The 12,424-nt window shown below is 41.5% G+C and overlaps 1 protein-coding gene across 1 annotated transcript in view; it reads right to left on the bottom strand.

Annotated features, from left to right (window-relative positions):
* The window catches only part of RANBP17 (RAN binding protein 17), a 4,607,784-nt gene that overhangs the window by 1,742,770 nt on the left and 2,852,590 nt on the right, over window positions 1-12,424 (bottom strand). Inside the window, exon 16 of the mRNA XM_044069092.1 lies at window positions 2,462-2,542. Coding sequence (XP_043925027.1) covers window positions 2,462-2,542 — 81 coding nt within the window. The remainder of the gene's footprint in view (window positions 1-2,461; window positions 2,543-12,424) is intronic.

Here is a 12,424-nt window from a genome sequence, read left to right as displayed (position 1 = left end):
CAATCTGACTCACACACATGCATGCACGGTCTCATGCCCCTCACCCATGCATGTCTGTCCATGCGACAACAAACTCCCCTCAGCCTTGGGTCAAGAGAATGTGGACTATGCTGGAGTGCCCCAAAATGGACTCCCTCCCTGTGCAAGTGTCCACTACTTCACAAAGATAGCAACAAACACTCAACCTACCTATACTTCCTTGTGATCTCTATCTGTATAACAAAAAACATTTCATATTGATGGATTCATTTAAGCCTGGTGGATGGTCCGCTCCTAAAATCAATTGCCACAGTGTTTCTTTCTGTTCTAATCTATTGTTAAGAATATAGTTTTTCGGTTTAGTCCGAAGTTTCGTGTGTGGTTTACAAATATTCCTATGTCTCCCTGTGACAGCCAGAAGGAGCAGTGTAATGACCTACTACACCAAACCCAGGAAGAGTATGCATTTCTGCATACTTGCAACGGTTAGACAGAATGTGGAGCACTCTTTGGCTGGATTTGTTGCCTAAAGTCCGTTAGTTATGGAGAGTGCTTCCACACTTTCCTCAACATGCTACTCCTAAGGTTAGACTTAGGCTAATTTCCACCTCCAGTATGCGGCAAGTCATTGTTGGAGGGACACTTCCTTCCTTCCTTCTCAGACTGATTCCTCCATTGCCTGATCAAAAAAACAAACTCAAAGTCAGCTGAGGTAGTCAGGGCTCAATTTCTCTGTACAATGATGCCTGCAAATAAGTTCTCTTTACAGCTTAAGATTAATGCAATATGTAGATTGTGACCTGAAAGGTTGGTCTACAATAAGCATGTCTGGCCATATATAGAACAGGAAAGGTGAGTAAGAAGCAGCTGGTCCAAATTGGAGATATACCTGAGTAGTGACATACGATACTAAACATCAGAAAAAGAAATCCTCTTAGGATGGAAATTAAACCATAAGGTGGGCTACTGGAAAGCAGGATGATGTAAGAGACTTTCTACAGACCAAAAGCAAGAAAGAAAAACCCATTCTTTTAAGGACACTGATAAACCTGACACTGTGGAAAACAGGAATGACAACAGTACTGGGGACAAAGAACTGTAAGAAAGTGAGTACACTGGCCAGTACAAGATTTTTTTTTCTGGAAATTGGTTTTATGGTACAGTTATAAAAGAGCAGGAATTAATGCCATCTGCTCATTTTGTTGACAGTGGGTCAAAAAAGATTAAGACCTGCTATTAAAAATACTTGGATAATAGTAATACATCTTTTTTAATGGTAGAAAAATACTACTTTGGTACATTTCTAATGAAAGTAACTAAATAGAGAATACAACCATATATCTACAGCCATACATGCGGGCAGATATTTTACATTACCCACACAGCTCTTGTTGTTTTGGTGCAGCCACATTTAAGGTCTTTCATGAACATTATTCAGCCTCGGTAAAGGGGTGGGGTAATTATAGAAGTTAAGATTTGAAGTATGGTGATTATGTGAATACTGTTAATTCCCCGCATTCCCTAGGTACTGTAGTTCTCTTCAGCTATCACTTCTCAGATGTTAAACAGTGTGCTGTTAAGTTAAACAATGCAGTTTTACAACATGCAAAATCCTTTTAGTCAAAAGGAATCATTTTATTTCACGTCACCATGAATGCCTATAAAATTTCAAAGGCTATAAATGTGAAATAAAACAAAATTTAATCACAACTGAAGCATCTTTATGATGCACAAACAGGAAATTCCACATGTAGTATTTTTAAGAACATTTGAGCTAAATCCAGTAGATATATGACTTTAACCAACACTTGCATATTACGGGGAACAATTTCAAGTTCTCAACCTTCTTAGAGTATGTTTCCATAGTGAAATAGTTATTTTTGTGTTGTGTGTGGTCCCAGTACATTAATTAAAATTTGCTCCAATTTCTGCTTTTCACTTTCTACTGCATGAATACAGCCTGAATAAAAATATATTAACAAATCCTTAGTATTTTAACTTCAATCTCCAGAAGGAAAAAATTAATCCCATTTTACCAAAAGTCATTTTTTTGTATACAGGAGGTAGTTAAGGCCAGCAAAATCACATATAGCCATTCACCTTTTTAGCCATCCTTCCAAAGTGGTAAGCACTTACAGTAAAATTAAGTACATGATTACTATGCATTTTCTTAACATTTTCTGCTGTCTTGTTGTATTTTACAGATCAGCGTAAATAATGCAAATACATTACCAAGCATTAAATGGCTGAGAGAATCTACTCTTCATTCATACAACATTTTATAAAGCGACCTGAACACACATCAAGAAATTCCCTTCTGATTTTTATCTTTGAAAGCAAATGGACAAGGCACAAAAAGTGCCAATGAGCAGAAGCCAGCAGAAGATGCAAGAAGTTATTACAGCACAAATGTCCAAACCTGTATCTGGCACTCATATACTGCCATTCTGGAAAGTCCTGAAATATTACATTCAAAGGATATCCAACTGAAAGGTCATTAAGAAACTGCAGAGTTCGGGAAATCACTAACTGACTTCTTCCCCAGTACTTAAGGTTGGTCACTCTGGAAAAAAAAAAACAGTAACATTGTTATAGAATGAAGCAGACAATTTTACATAAGTTATGCTTACAAGTGATGAGTTTGTTGTTTATAACCTCTGAACTATGTTCTTTAAGATACATCATAGCAGAAGATGGGCATTCTACACATAACCCAAAGATTTATAGAGCACAATGTTAAAACTTATAATTAGTCCCATGGGACAAACAGGATAATAATAAAGCTTCTATCACTGGTCACAAGATTCTGAGATGTGCTCACCTCCATTTACACAAGTGTTAGTGTATAAAGTGTATGAAGTGTTGACATGGCCCATCGCAACCTAGTAGTAATACTTCACAGGAAAAGGCTAATATCATCATCACCACCATCATCCGCCCCCTTTTTTCCCCATTTTCTAAATGGGGTCGGGGTATCATGTAAACTGTCGCCATCTCTCTCGATTCAATGCCACTAGGTGGTTCGGTTATGATGACTAATGGACTAATAATACTACAGTGCTAAACTATAGACTAATCAACAAATTCTCACTGCACAGGATTATGACTAGGTCACTCATTATAACCAAACTGTAGCATGTCTGATGTCAAAAAATACATATCAAAACCAGAGCAAAGTGAAAGTCAAGAAGTGAATTATTGATACCCCTTTTTGAAAATGTAAACCTTCTAAGTTATCACAAAAACCCAATCACAGTTCTTAGCAGTACATGGAGCTTTGCCTGTTTTATATACTGCCAGTTACAGAGAGACAGAGAAATGTGTAGGAGCACCACATGTGTTGCATCACAAAAAGCTGCCACACAATTAATTGTATTATATGTAGCTTTAGCTGCTCCAGTCTATGGAGGAAAAAAAGAATATAAGAGCACAAAACATTTTACAGCTTTGAAGGTAACACACACAGATGTGCCACAGAGCAGCCACAAGCAGTGCATATCTTTGATTCTGTAACATATTTAAAAGATGTAATACTCTTAGCACTGCCACATGCATGTGGCATGTGAAGCATGGTGGCATACACTGCAGTATAACTTTTAAAGCTTTTAAAGCTGTTTTATCATCTCACTGCTGTTCTCTGATAGCTACCGTGTTCATGCTCCAGCAAGGAAAGGAAGTTTAAACTATTTAAGACAGAAAGGCAGTTAATAGGTTTGTCTTTTCCCTGACTTTGGAGCATAATCTGAGCTCTCAGTGTATACACATTTAACATCATCGCCATCAAACTCCATTTTCTTACATGAGGCTGGGGTGTTGTGTCAACTGTTGCCATCTCTTGTGATTCAGTGCTACTGAAGATTAATTGGGGAAGTAAATTTGGGAAAGACAGACAGAAAACAATCCAAGGATTTCCGGCAAAGAGATGGATGGGTTGCATGTGAGAAGACCTGTGGCAGTCAGGCATGACCATCAAAGATGGTGGAAGAGTGACATTGAATTGAGAGTGGTAGTGACAGTTGATGCAAAATCCTTCAACAACAGATAAATAAGACAAGATGTCAAGATAGAGTCATAGCCCAACACATCCCTCACCTCCGAAACAAAAGTTCCACTACATGTAAGGTAGAGTAGCACCCCTTGCCTCCTTCAAGGTAAACATCTCACCTGATCTGTCCTGTATTGCCCTCCATGAGGTTGGAAGGAATATTTGAATATGGGTTGTCTATGAATTTAAGAGAGGTGAAATAACAGCCACATTAATGTATTTCTATTTGCTGCTACAGGACACCCACCCTCTCAGGTCAACTGCCATAAATATTAAATAAAACAAAATGCCAGTGTACGGTGCTGTGGGCAGCACATGGTGATGTGAATAGTTACCACTGCTCACAAACCCATCTGGTATTCTATCAGAAAAAGTGAAAACATACACGACTACAGCAAATATATTTCACATTGCAGCTTTGAGATGTTATGCTATGTTTCCATCCCCACACCCCAAGCTGCAGCAATGATCTGTTTATTGTGGTGATCCTAACTGCCCCTAGCTTTCATATACTGACTGCCACCGGAACCGATAATTAATCACCTGCTCTAATTGGCAAAATATAAAATATACCATAAGCCTGTTTTTACCTCACTTCATTTCCAATTCCTTTTTGTATTAGACTAACTTACCTTTAATTTCTCTACAGACTGTGCAAAATTTCTCTAAATATTAAATGATTGTCATATAACTTGTACTGATTCTTAACTAATGTTTTATCCTATAAATAATTATAACAAAGTAGATAGACTGCAGATGGTTTTGTTTTATTTTTGAAGATTGTAAAAATTACTGTTCTTAAAATGTTTTGCAACAATTTGGAGTTTTCTCCATGGGCCCCTGCTGAAAATGGGCTTCTACTCAGTCGGATTTTCCCAGTAATCGAATGTCAATAAATAAATTAACAAACAAACAGCTCCAGGGTGGAGAGATAGGTTCATTATACAGTGCCACCCCATCTTTAGAACTGACACCCAATTAAGCAATTCAATCCATTATCTAAGGGCAACCGATCTCAAGTGCATAAACTGTATAACAACAGTTCAAGGGTTAGATATTCATGAGGTCTAAGTGAGAAATCATGCTAATAAGTATCAGGACTTCTCACTTCTCACTTCTGATTTCACATTTCCATTGATTTAAAAGGGAAGCTGCAGGCTTTTTATTTCACTAGTGCACAATCCGACTAGCCAAACAATTACCTTGCAAATGTTCTACAAAAGAGAAATATTTTTTTCTTATTTTAAAATAGTCTTTATGCTAATTTTAAAATAAGAAAAAATATGTCCTAAAAAAGAATAAACTTGGCATCCTACTGGCAGATCAGCCATGTGGTGCTGCAGTACCTTGTAACCCACAGACAAAGGGTTAAAGCTATTGTTCATTAAATTAGGATCACTAACCACAGAGTTAGCAGAAAGTAAGTATTCAATTTTGGAGTAACTATGGTTCTCATAACTAACATTTTAAGAAGTGTCAGTAGCTCAGTCGGTAAGACTCTTGCTTTTAGTGGCATGCATGGTCTGAAGGTCATACTTTGAAGGCTGATTACAATGGTCTGCCACCTGCCCCTCCAATACAGACAAAGACCCCCTTGTCTATACAGCCAAAATCTTCTGTGCTGGTCAATGGGGTTTCTTCTGATGCTGTTTCTAAAAATAAAATCAGTGGGGAAGAAAATAAGAATAAAAACTACCTATGCTCCCTGGCTAACAAAAATACCAAATAACTTCTATAAGACAAAGATAAAGCTTAGAATGAATGGCACAACAACAAATCTGATGCCAACTTAATCAAATATAAACAGCTGCAAAATAAAGCAAAAAAAAAATTAGGGAACTTAGATAAAAAAATGCCCTTTTCCAATCAACTGACAAACCACAAAAACAACCCCAAACAATTTTGGAGACACATCTCAAACCTGCTAATCCCTAAATCTTATCTATCAATGTCAACAGTCCTCAGAAAGGTGCCAAATGAGTGTTTATTTTATATTGATATAACACACTGTTCAGTGATATCATACGTCTATTAGATGTTCAACAGTTAAATACACTACAAAGAGAACACACTAGTGCATATTGGGGAGGGGAGATAAAATGGACCATAGGACTAGTCAAATGTTCTGGCGATTCAGTTTTAAGTTGGTCTTTGCACATACAGAGGTAGAAGTCTGCTGTTAGACTGAAAAATTAGCATGGAAATAATAAGATTAATAGGTTCATAGGTAAGTACTAGACTATCTGCCCTTTTAAGCCTAGCCAGTTTCCCTTTTTGTGTTCGAATTAACCTATTTCATTTGGTTAGAGATTGGACTTACCCATCCCATGGTTGATAAAAAGAAGTTATGTATGCACCATAACGTTCCATGTGAGTTGTTCATCTCGCCTTAATTCTTACAGACGGCTCTGAGTCGGCCAACTACAAAGTTTGAGGTCTTCAGACAGCTCACGGCCAAGTCCCTATCCCATGTTGCACCTTGAGTTACCTCAGATCTTGTTTGCTGCCTCTACTAATACCATATGCCATTCTGTTACTTTTTTAGGTAAAAACCATAGGAAGACAAAGCAACCATGATAAAACTAGTATCTCAGTCCTCGAAAAAACCTGGAGGGGGTAGGAGGGTGGGAAGTCAGAATGAAGGCGAAATGAACAACTTACATGAAATGTTATGGTGAGTACACAACTTCTTTGTGTGAAGTTGTTCTATCTCGCTTTTCATTCTTACAGATAGATAGCGGTCCCACGCACCGTCTTTCTTGGGTGGAGGACAGTAGAACCAAATGAGGCCCTGTCCCTGGAGGCCCTATCGGCTTTGTAATGAGTAATAAATGTATGAGGATTTGACCAAGTGGCTGTTGCACAAATATTGTCTACAGGTAGCCTAGCTGAAAATGCAGAAGATGTGGACACAGCTCTGGTAGCTTGAGCCTTAATTTTGTGTTGTAGAGGTAAATTGGCAGCTAAGTTTGAGCCTTAATTTTGTGTTGTAGACATAAATTGGCAGCTAAGTAAGTGAAAGTGATGTAATCAGATAACCATTTAGATAGGGTTATTTTTGCCACAGGCATACCTTTCCTAGAATCTGAAAAGGAAACGAAAAGTTGTCCTGATCTTCTGAATTCTTTGGTCCTATCCAGATAAAATCTGAGCTGTCTGTGAACATCAAGCTTGTGCAGCATATACTCTAAATTGTTGGTGTGTTTACGGAAAAACAATGATAAATCTATAATTTGGTTAAAGTTAGCTTCAGTACAAACTTTAGGTAAGAATGAAGGATTTTTTCACAGTGAAACTCTGTCAGCATGAAAAACCAAATACAGAGGTTTTATGGACAAGGCTTGTAGTTCTGACACTCTTTGGGCAGACGTGATGGCTACTAAAAAGATAGTCTTCCAAGACACAAATTTCAAATCACATGAAGAAGCTGGCTCAAAAGGTGGGAGAATAATGCATGAGATCATACAATTTAGGTTCCGGGGGTATAAAGGGATTTAACTGGCGGTCTAAGGTGGAAAGTCTATTTCAGAAAGGCTTTGGATAGCTTGTATGACATTATGTTAAATCTTTCAGTGCCAAGATGAATTAGAGATGGCGGCAAGCTGTACACGAATTGTAGCTGCTGCCGCTCCTTTGTTGAAAAGTATAGTCAAAAATTCTAATATAGAGGAAACAGAGGCTTGGCAAGGGTCAATGTTATTCTGAGAAGCCCATATGGAAAATCTCTTCCATTTGCTAAGGTACAACTTCCTAGTAGAGGATTTATGAGAAGATATTAAAATATGTTGCATTTTGTTTGAGAGGTTATGGAACTTGACTATGTTGGGAATTGGAGCAGCCAAGCTGTCAATTTTAGGGACTGGAAAGAGGGCTCTTCCAACAGATGAGGTCAAAGGAAGGGGAACCAAATCTGATGAGGCCAATGAGGGGCTATTAGAATGATGGTCCTTCCCAGGGCTTTTGCTTACTGTAATACACTGGGTATCAGGGGAATTGGTGGGAATGCATAGAGGAGACCTGTAGGCCAAACGTGTATGAGTGCGTCCCATGAGGAATCTCCCGGAGGGGGAATCAGGGCAAAGTAGCTTCTGCATTTTGTGTTCATGGGGGATGCAAAAAGATCACAGGAAGGCTGGCCCCATCTGCGGAATATTCTTTCTGCTATTTCTTTTTTGAGGGACCACTCGTGAGGCAACAAAATTGCCCTGCTCTGCTCAGTTTGTCTGCAATCATGTTGGATTTCCCCGGGATGTGCATTGCTATCAGAAAGTGCTGGGTGGATGTAGCCCACTGCCATACTCTTAGGGCCTCTCGACAAAGGGGACAGGACCTGGTTCCTCCTTGTTTGTTCAAGTACCAGACCACCGACATGTTGTCTGTCTGAATCGCAATTGTCCCCAGAGGGAGAGAGTCCTGAAAGTACTGCAACGCCAAGAGTACCGCTCTCATCTCCAGGACATTGATATGCAGATGTGTCTCTTGTTCAGTAGCTCTTGTAGCTGCTGCCGCTCCTTTGTTGAAAAGTATAGTCAAAAATTCTGATATAGAGGAAACAGAGGCTTGGTAAGGGTCAATGTTATTCTGAGAAGCCCATATGGAAAATCTCTTCCATTTGCTAAGGTACAACTTCCTAGTAGAGGATTTATGAGAAGATATTAAAATATGTTGCATTTTGTTTGAGAGGTTATGGAACTTGACTATGTCGGGAATTGGAGCAGCCAAGCTGTCAATTTTAGGGACTGGAAAGAGGGCTCTTCCAACAGATGAGGTCAAAGGAAGGGGAACCAAATCTGATGAGGCCAATGAGGGGCTATTAGAATGATGGTCCTTCCCAGGGCTTTTGCTTACTGTAATGCATTGGGTATCAGGGGAATTGGTGGGAATGCATAGAGGAGACCTGGAGACCAAACGTGTATGAGTGCGTCCCATGAGGAATCTCCCGAAGGGGGAATCAGGGCAAAGTAGCTTCTGCATTTTGTGTTCATGGGGGATGCAAAAAGATCACAGGAAGGCTGGCCCCATCTGCGGAATATTCTTTCTGCTATTTCTTTTTTGAGGGACCACTCGTGAGGCAACAAAATTGCCCTGCTCAGTTTGTCTGCAATCATGTTGGATTTCCCCGGGATGTGCATTGCTATCAGAAAGTGCTGGGTGGATGTAGCCCACTGCCATACTCTTAGGGCCTCTCGACAAAGGGGACAGGACCTGGTTCCTCCTTGTTTGTTCAAGTACCAGACCACCGACATGTTGTCTGTCTGAATCGCAATTGTCCCCAGAGGGAGAGGGTCCTGAAAGTACTGCAACGCCAAGAGTACCGCTCTCATCTCCAGGACATTGATATGCAGATGTGTCTCTTGTTCAGTCCATATGCCTTAGGCTGTTCTTCCCTGCAAACTCCCCCCCCACACAACCGATCAGGGGAGCATCTGTGGTCATTGTAGCCGATGGTGAGGGTAGGATAAAAGGACGACCTATCGATACTTGGAGAGGTCAACCGTCACCGAAGATCCTTTTTGCGGGTTTATATCAGATTATCGAAAGCTGACAATATCAAAGCCCAAAACTTCAAACTTGCATCTTCGAAATCTGACACTGAACATGAAAAAAAACCCACTAAACACCCAAAACAACACAAAAAACGCTCTATGCGGGGGGGCTTGCCCCCCTGCACCCCCACACCCCCGCTAACTTAAATATACCAACTCCGAGATTGCACTACAGTGCAGTAAAGGGAAATCTTCCCGCACTCTATGGCAATTTCTGCTTTATGTTTCAATGTTTTCCGTTTTCGAGGTTGCACATTCGAAGTTTTGAGCTTTGAACTTGTCAGCTTTCGATATTGTCATATACATCCCCTTTTTGCATGTGTTTGTTAGAATAATGAGATGAGACACTGCGAGCTCTTGATAACACCATTGCGTGAACAGCAGCCATTGCAAAATCCGCATGTGCATACAACCCAACGGAATCACTATTATTGCAGCTGCCATTATCCCCAACAACTTTAGCACTTCTGAGGCTGGCACCTTGTCTCTGGATATGACATTCTCAATTTGCTGATGAAGTAATGATATCCTTTCTGATGGAAGTTTTAAAGTGGTGGTGGTGGTGTTCAATTCTGCTCTGATAAAAAACGATATGTTGCGATGGTGACAAGGCAGATTTTTCTGAGTTTATGGTAATTCCCAGTTGATTGCAAAGAGTACGTGTGGTGTCCCTGGCTTATATTAGCTGATGCCTGGTGGTGGCGGTGAGGAGCCAATTGTCTAAGTACAGAAACACCTGGAATCCCAAATGCCTCAGGTGAGCCGTGACCACTGCCATACATTTGGTGATCACGCTGGGGGGCTGTAGTGAGACCAAAGGGCAGGGCTCAAAACTGGTAATGACTGGCTCCCAGCTGGAAGCACAGATGATCCCTGGATGGTCTGGCCATTTTTATGTGGTAGTATGCATCCTGGAGATCTATCGAGCACATCCAGTTGTCTTTTCCTAAGAAGGGAAGTATCGACTGAAGCGTGACCATCCAGAACTTCTCCTTCTTGACAGATTTGTTTAGTCTGCTGAGGTCCAAAATAGGTCTCCAGTCCCGTCTGTTTTGGAACTAAAAAGAATCCTGAGTAAGTTCTGGATCCTATCTGGTTTGCTGGGACTGGTTGGATGACTCTTTCTTAGCAACGTTTGAACATCTACTGTTGCTGGGGGGGGGAGTGGTGAAGGGAATAAAATATCCAGTTATCATTTGTTATTTTTAGCTAGGCGTCTGGATACAAAGATAAGCAACCCCCGACTACCTCCAGAGTAGGACAGTCGGGTCTCCTTTCAGGAGCGCTGGTACGGCTTCCCAAAGAACTGGTCTCTGTCACCCTGGTTTTGCAGACCCTCTCTGCCGCAAGAGCAGCATCTTCCATTATTGCCCCCTCCTCTGCCCCTGGAGGGGGGTTCACCACGTGTGTCCAGAGAGGCTCCTTGGGCTTTTCGGAACCGCATCTTTCCTCCCTTTTGATCCTTGGAGTAGGGTTTAGTAGGGTTGGAAAAACAGACTCCGACGGCAGAGTCTTTCCTTCCTACTCATACCTGGTCAACGTTTCTTTAACTTTGGGCCCAAAAAGAGATGAGCCATCAAAAGGGGTGTTTACAAAGGATGACTTAAAGGGCTCTGCAAAGGAACATAAACGCATCCAGGAGTGTTTCCTGAGAGCAATTCCTGTACCCACTGCCCTACTCGTTCCATCAGCTGCATATGAGATCAGACGCACAGACGAGTTCACTATGGAATTAACGATAGCAAGCTGGGCGACAACCTTGTCTGAAGCTCCTTCAGCTACCGTAGCCTGAAGCGTATCTCCAAGCTCTTTTTGGAAGTCTCTTTGAAGTCTTGTGAAATGTGTAAGGTAGTTCAGTGAACACATCGCAAAAGTCGCTGAATTATACATGCGCTTCCCATAACTATCCATGATCCTAGAGTCTCTGTTAGGACGATGGATAGAGGAAGAAGTTTCTGACATCTCCTTTTTAGTGGCTGCCGCCACCACCATGACATCAACAGGCACTCAGGTCTTATCATGAGGGGCAGAAATAAATTTATTGAGCCACCTAGGGACAGGCTCCATGGTGTCCGGAGACTCCCATGCCCTTCGTGAGACCAGCTCCATAAGCTCATCAAAAGGCAGAGATACCCAAGAGGTGGAGGGTTGAGACCCGAAAGCTTTCAGGAGGACCGACTCATCTTCAGTAGGGTTAGTGGGCTTCCAGACACCCCTCTGCTTAAGGATTTCCAATATATCTGCAAATGAGATATCTTCAGAGGGGGGCCGTGGGAACTCTTCTGATTCATCTAAGTCAGTGTCAGATGTGAGAGACTCCTGCGGGGAATCTAGATGCTTCCTCTTGCAAATTCTCTTCCTGGGAACCTCATCAGTTGGAACTTCTGATGAGGTCTCGGAAGAACAGGTGTCACCTAGTGGGGCTTCCTGAGGCTCAGGGTCTCTATGCTTCAAAGGGATCTGTGAGGCAGAAGTGGACACAGGCGCTTTTGGGGAAGAGGTAGTTGGTCCTGAAGTTGTGGATGTCCTGGGGACATTACCCTCCTCATAGCCTCAAAAGCATCTCTGCTCCAGTGAGAAGAAACTGCTGGACCCGAAGAAACAGATGATTCCCTCAGCACCAAAACAATGGGCTCCAATCCAGAGGTAGAAGCCAAACTCATCCGAGCAGAGGCCCTGAGAGACAAAGTTGGAATTGACAGGTCAGTCTATCCTCCCCGGACCCGACCGACGAGTGTTGGCTCCTAGACTCCTCGATGGGTGCCGAGGAAGTCTGAATAAACAGAACCGATGACACTGGAGTAGGCGTCGGCTCCGAAGGCTCCACAATTGTAAGGTCCAACTCCTCTGGCTC

The sequence above is a fragment of the Protopterus annectens genome, chromosome 4.part0 (genome assembly GCF_019279795.1).
Source record: "Protopterus annectens isolate FY-2018-M chromosome 4.part0, PAN1.0, whole genome shotgun sequence".
Taxonomy (NCBI): Eukaryota; Metazoa; Chordata; order Ceratodontiformes; family Protopteridae; genus Protopterus; species Protopterus annectens.
The sequence above is the reverse complement of the archived record's forward strand: the minus strand, read 5'-3'. Positions and strand labels throughout refer to the sequence as shown.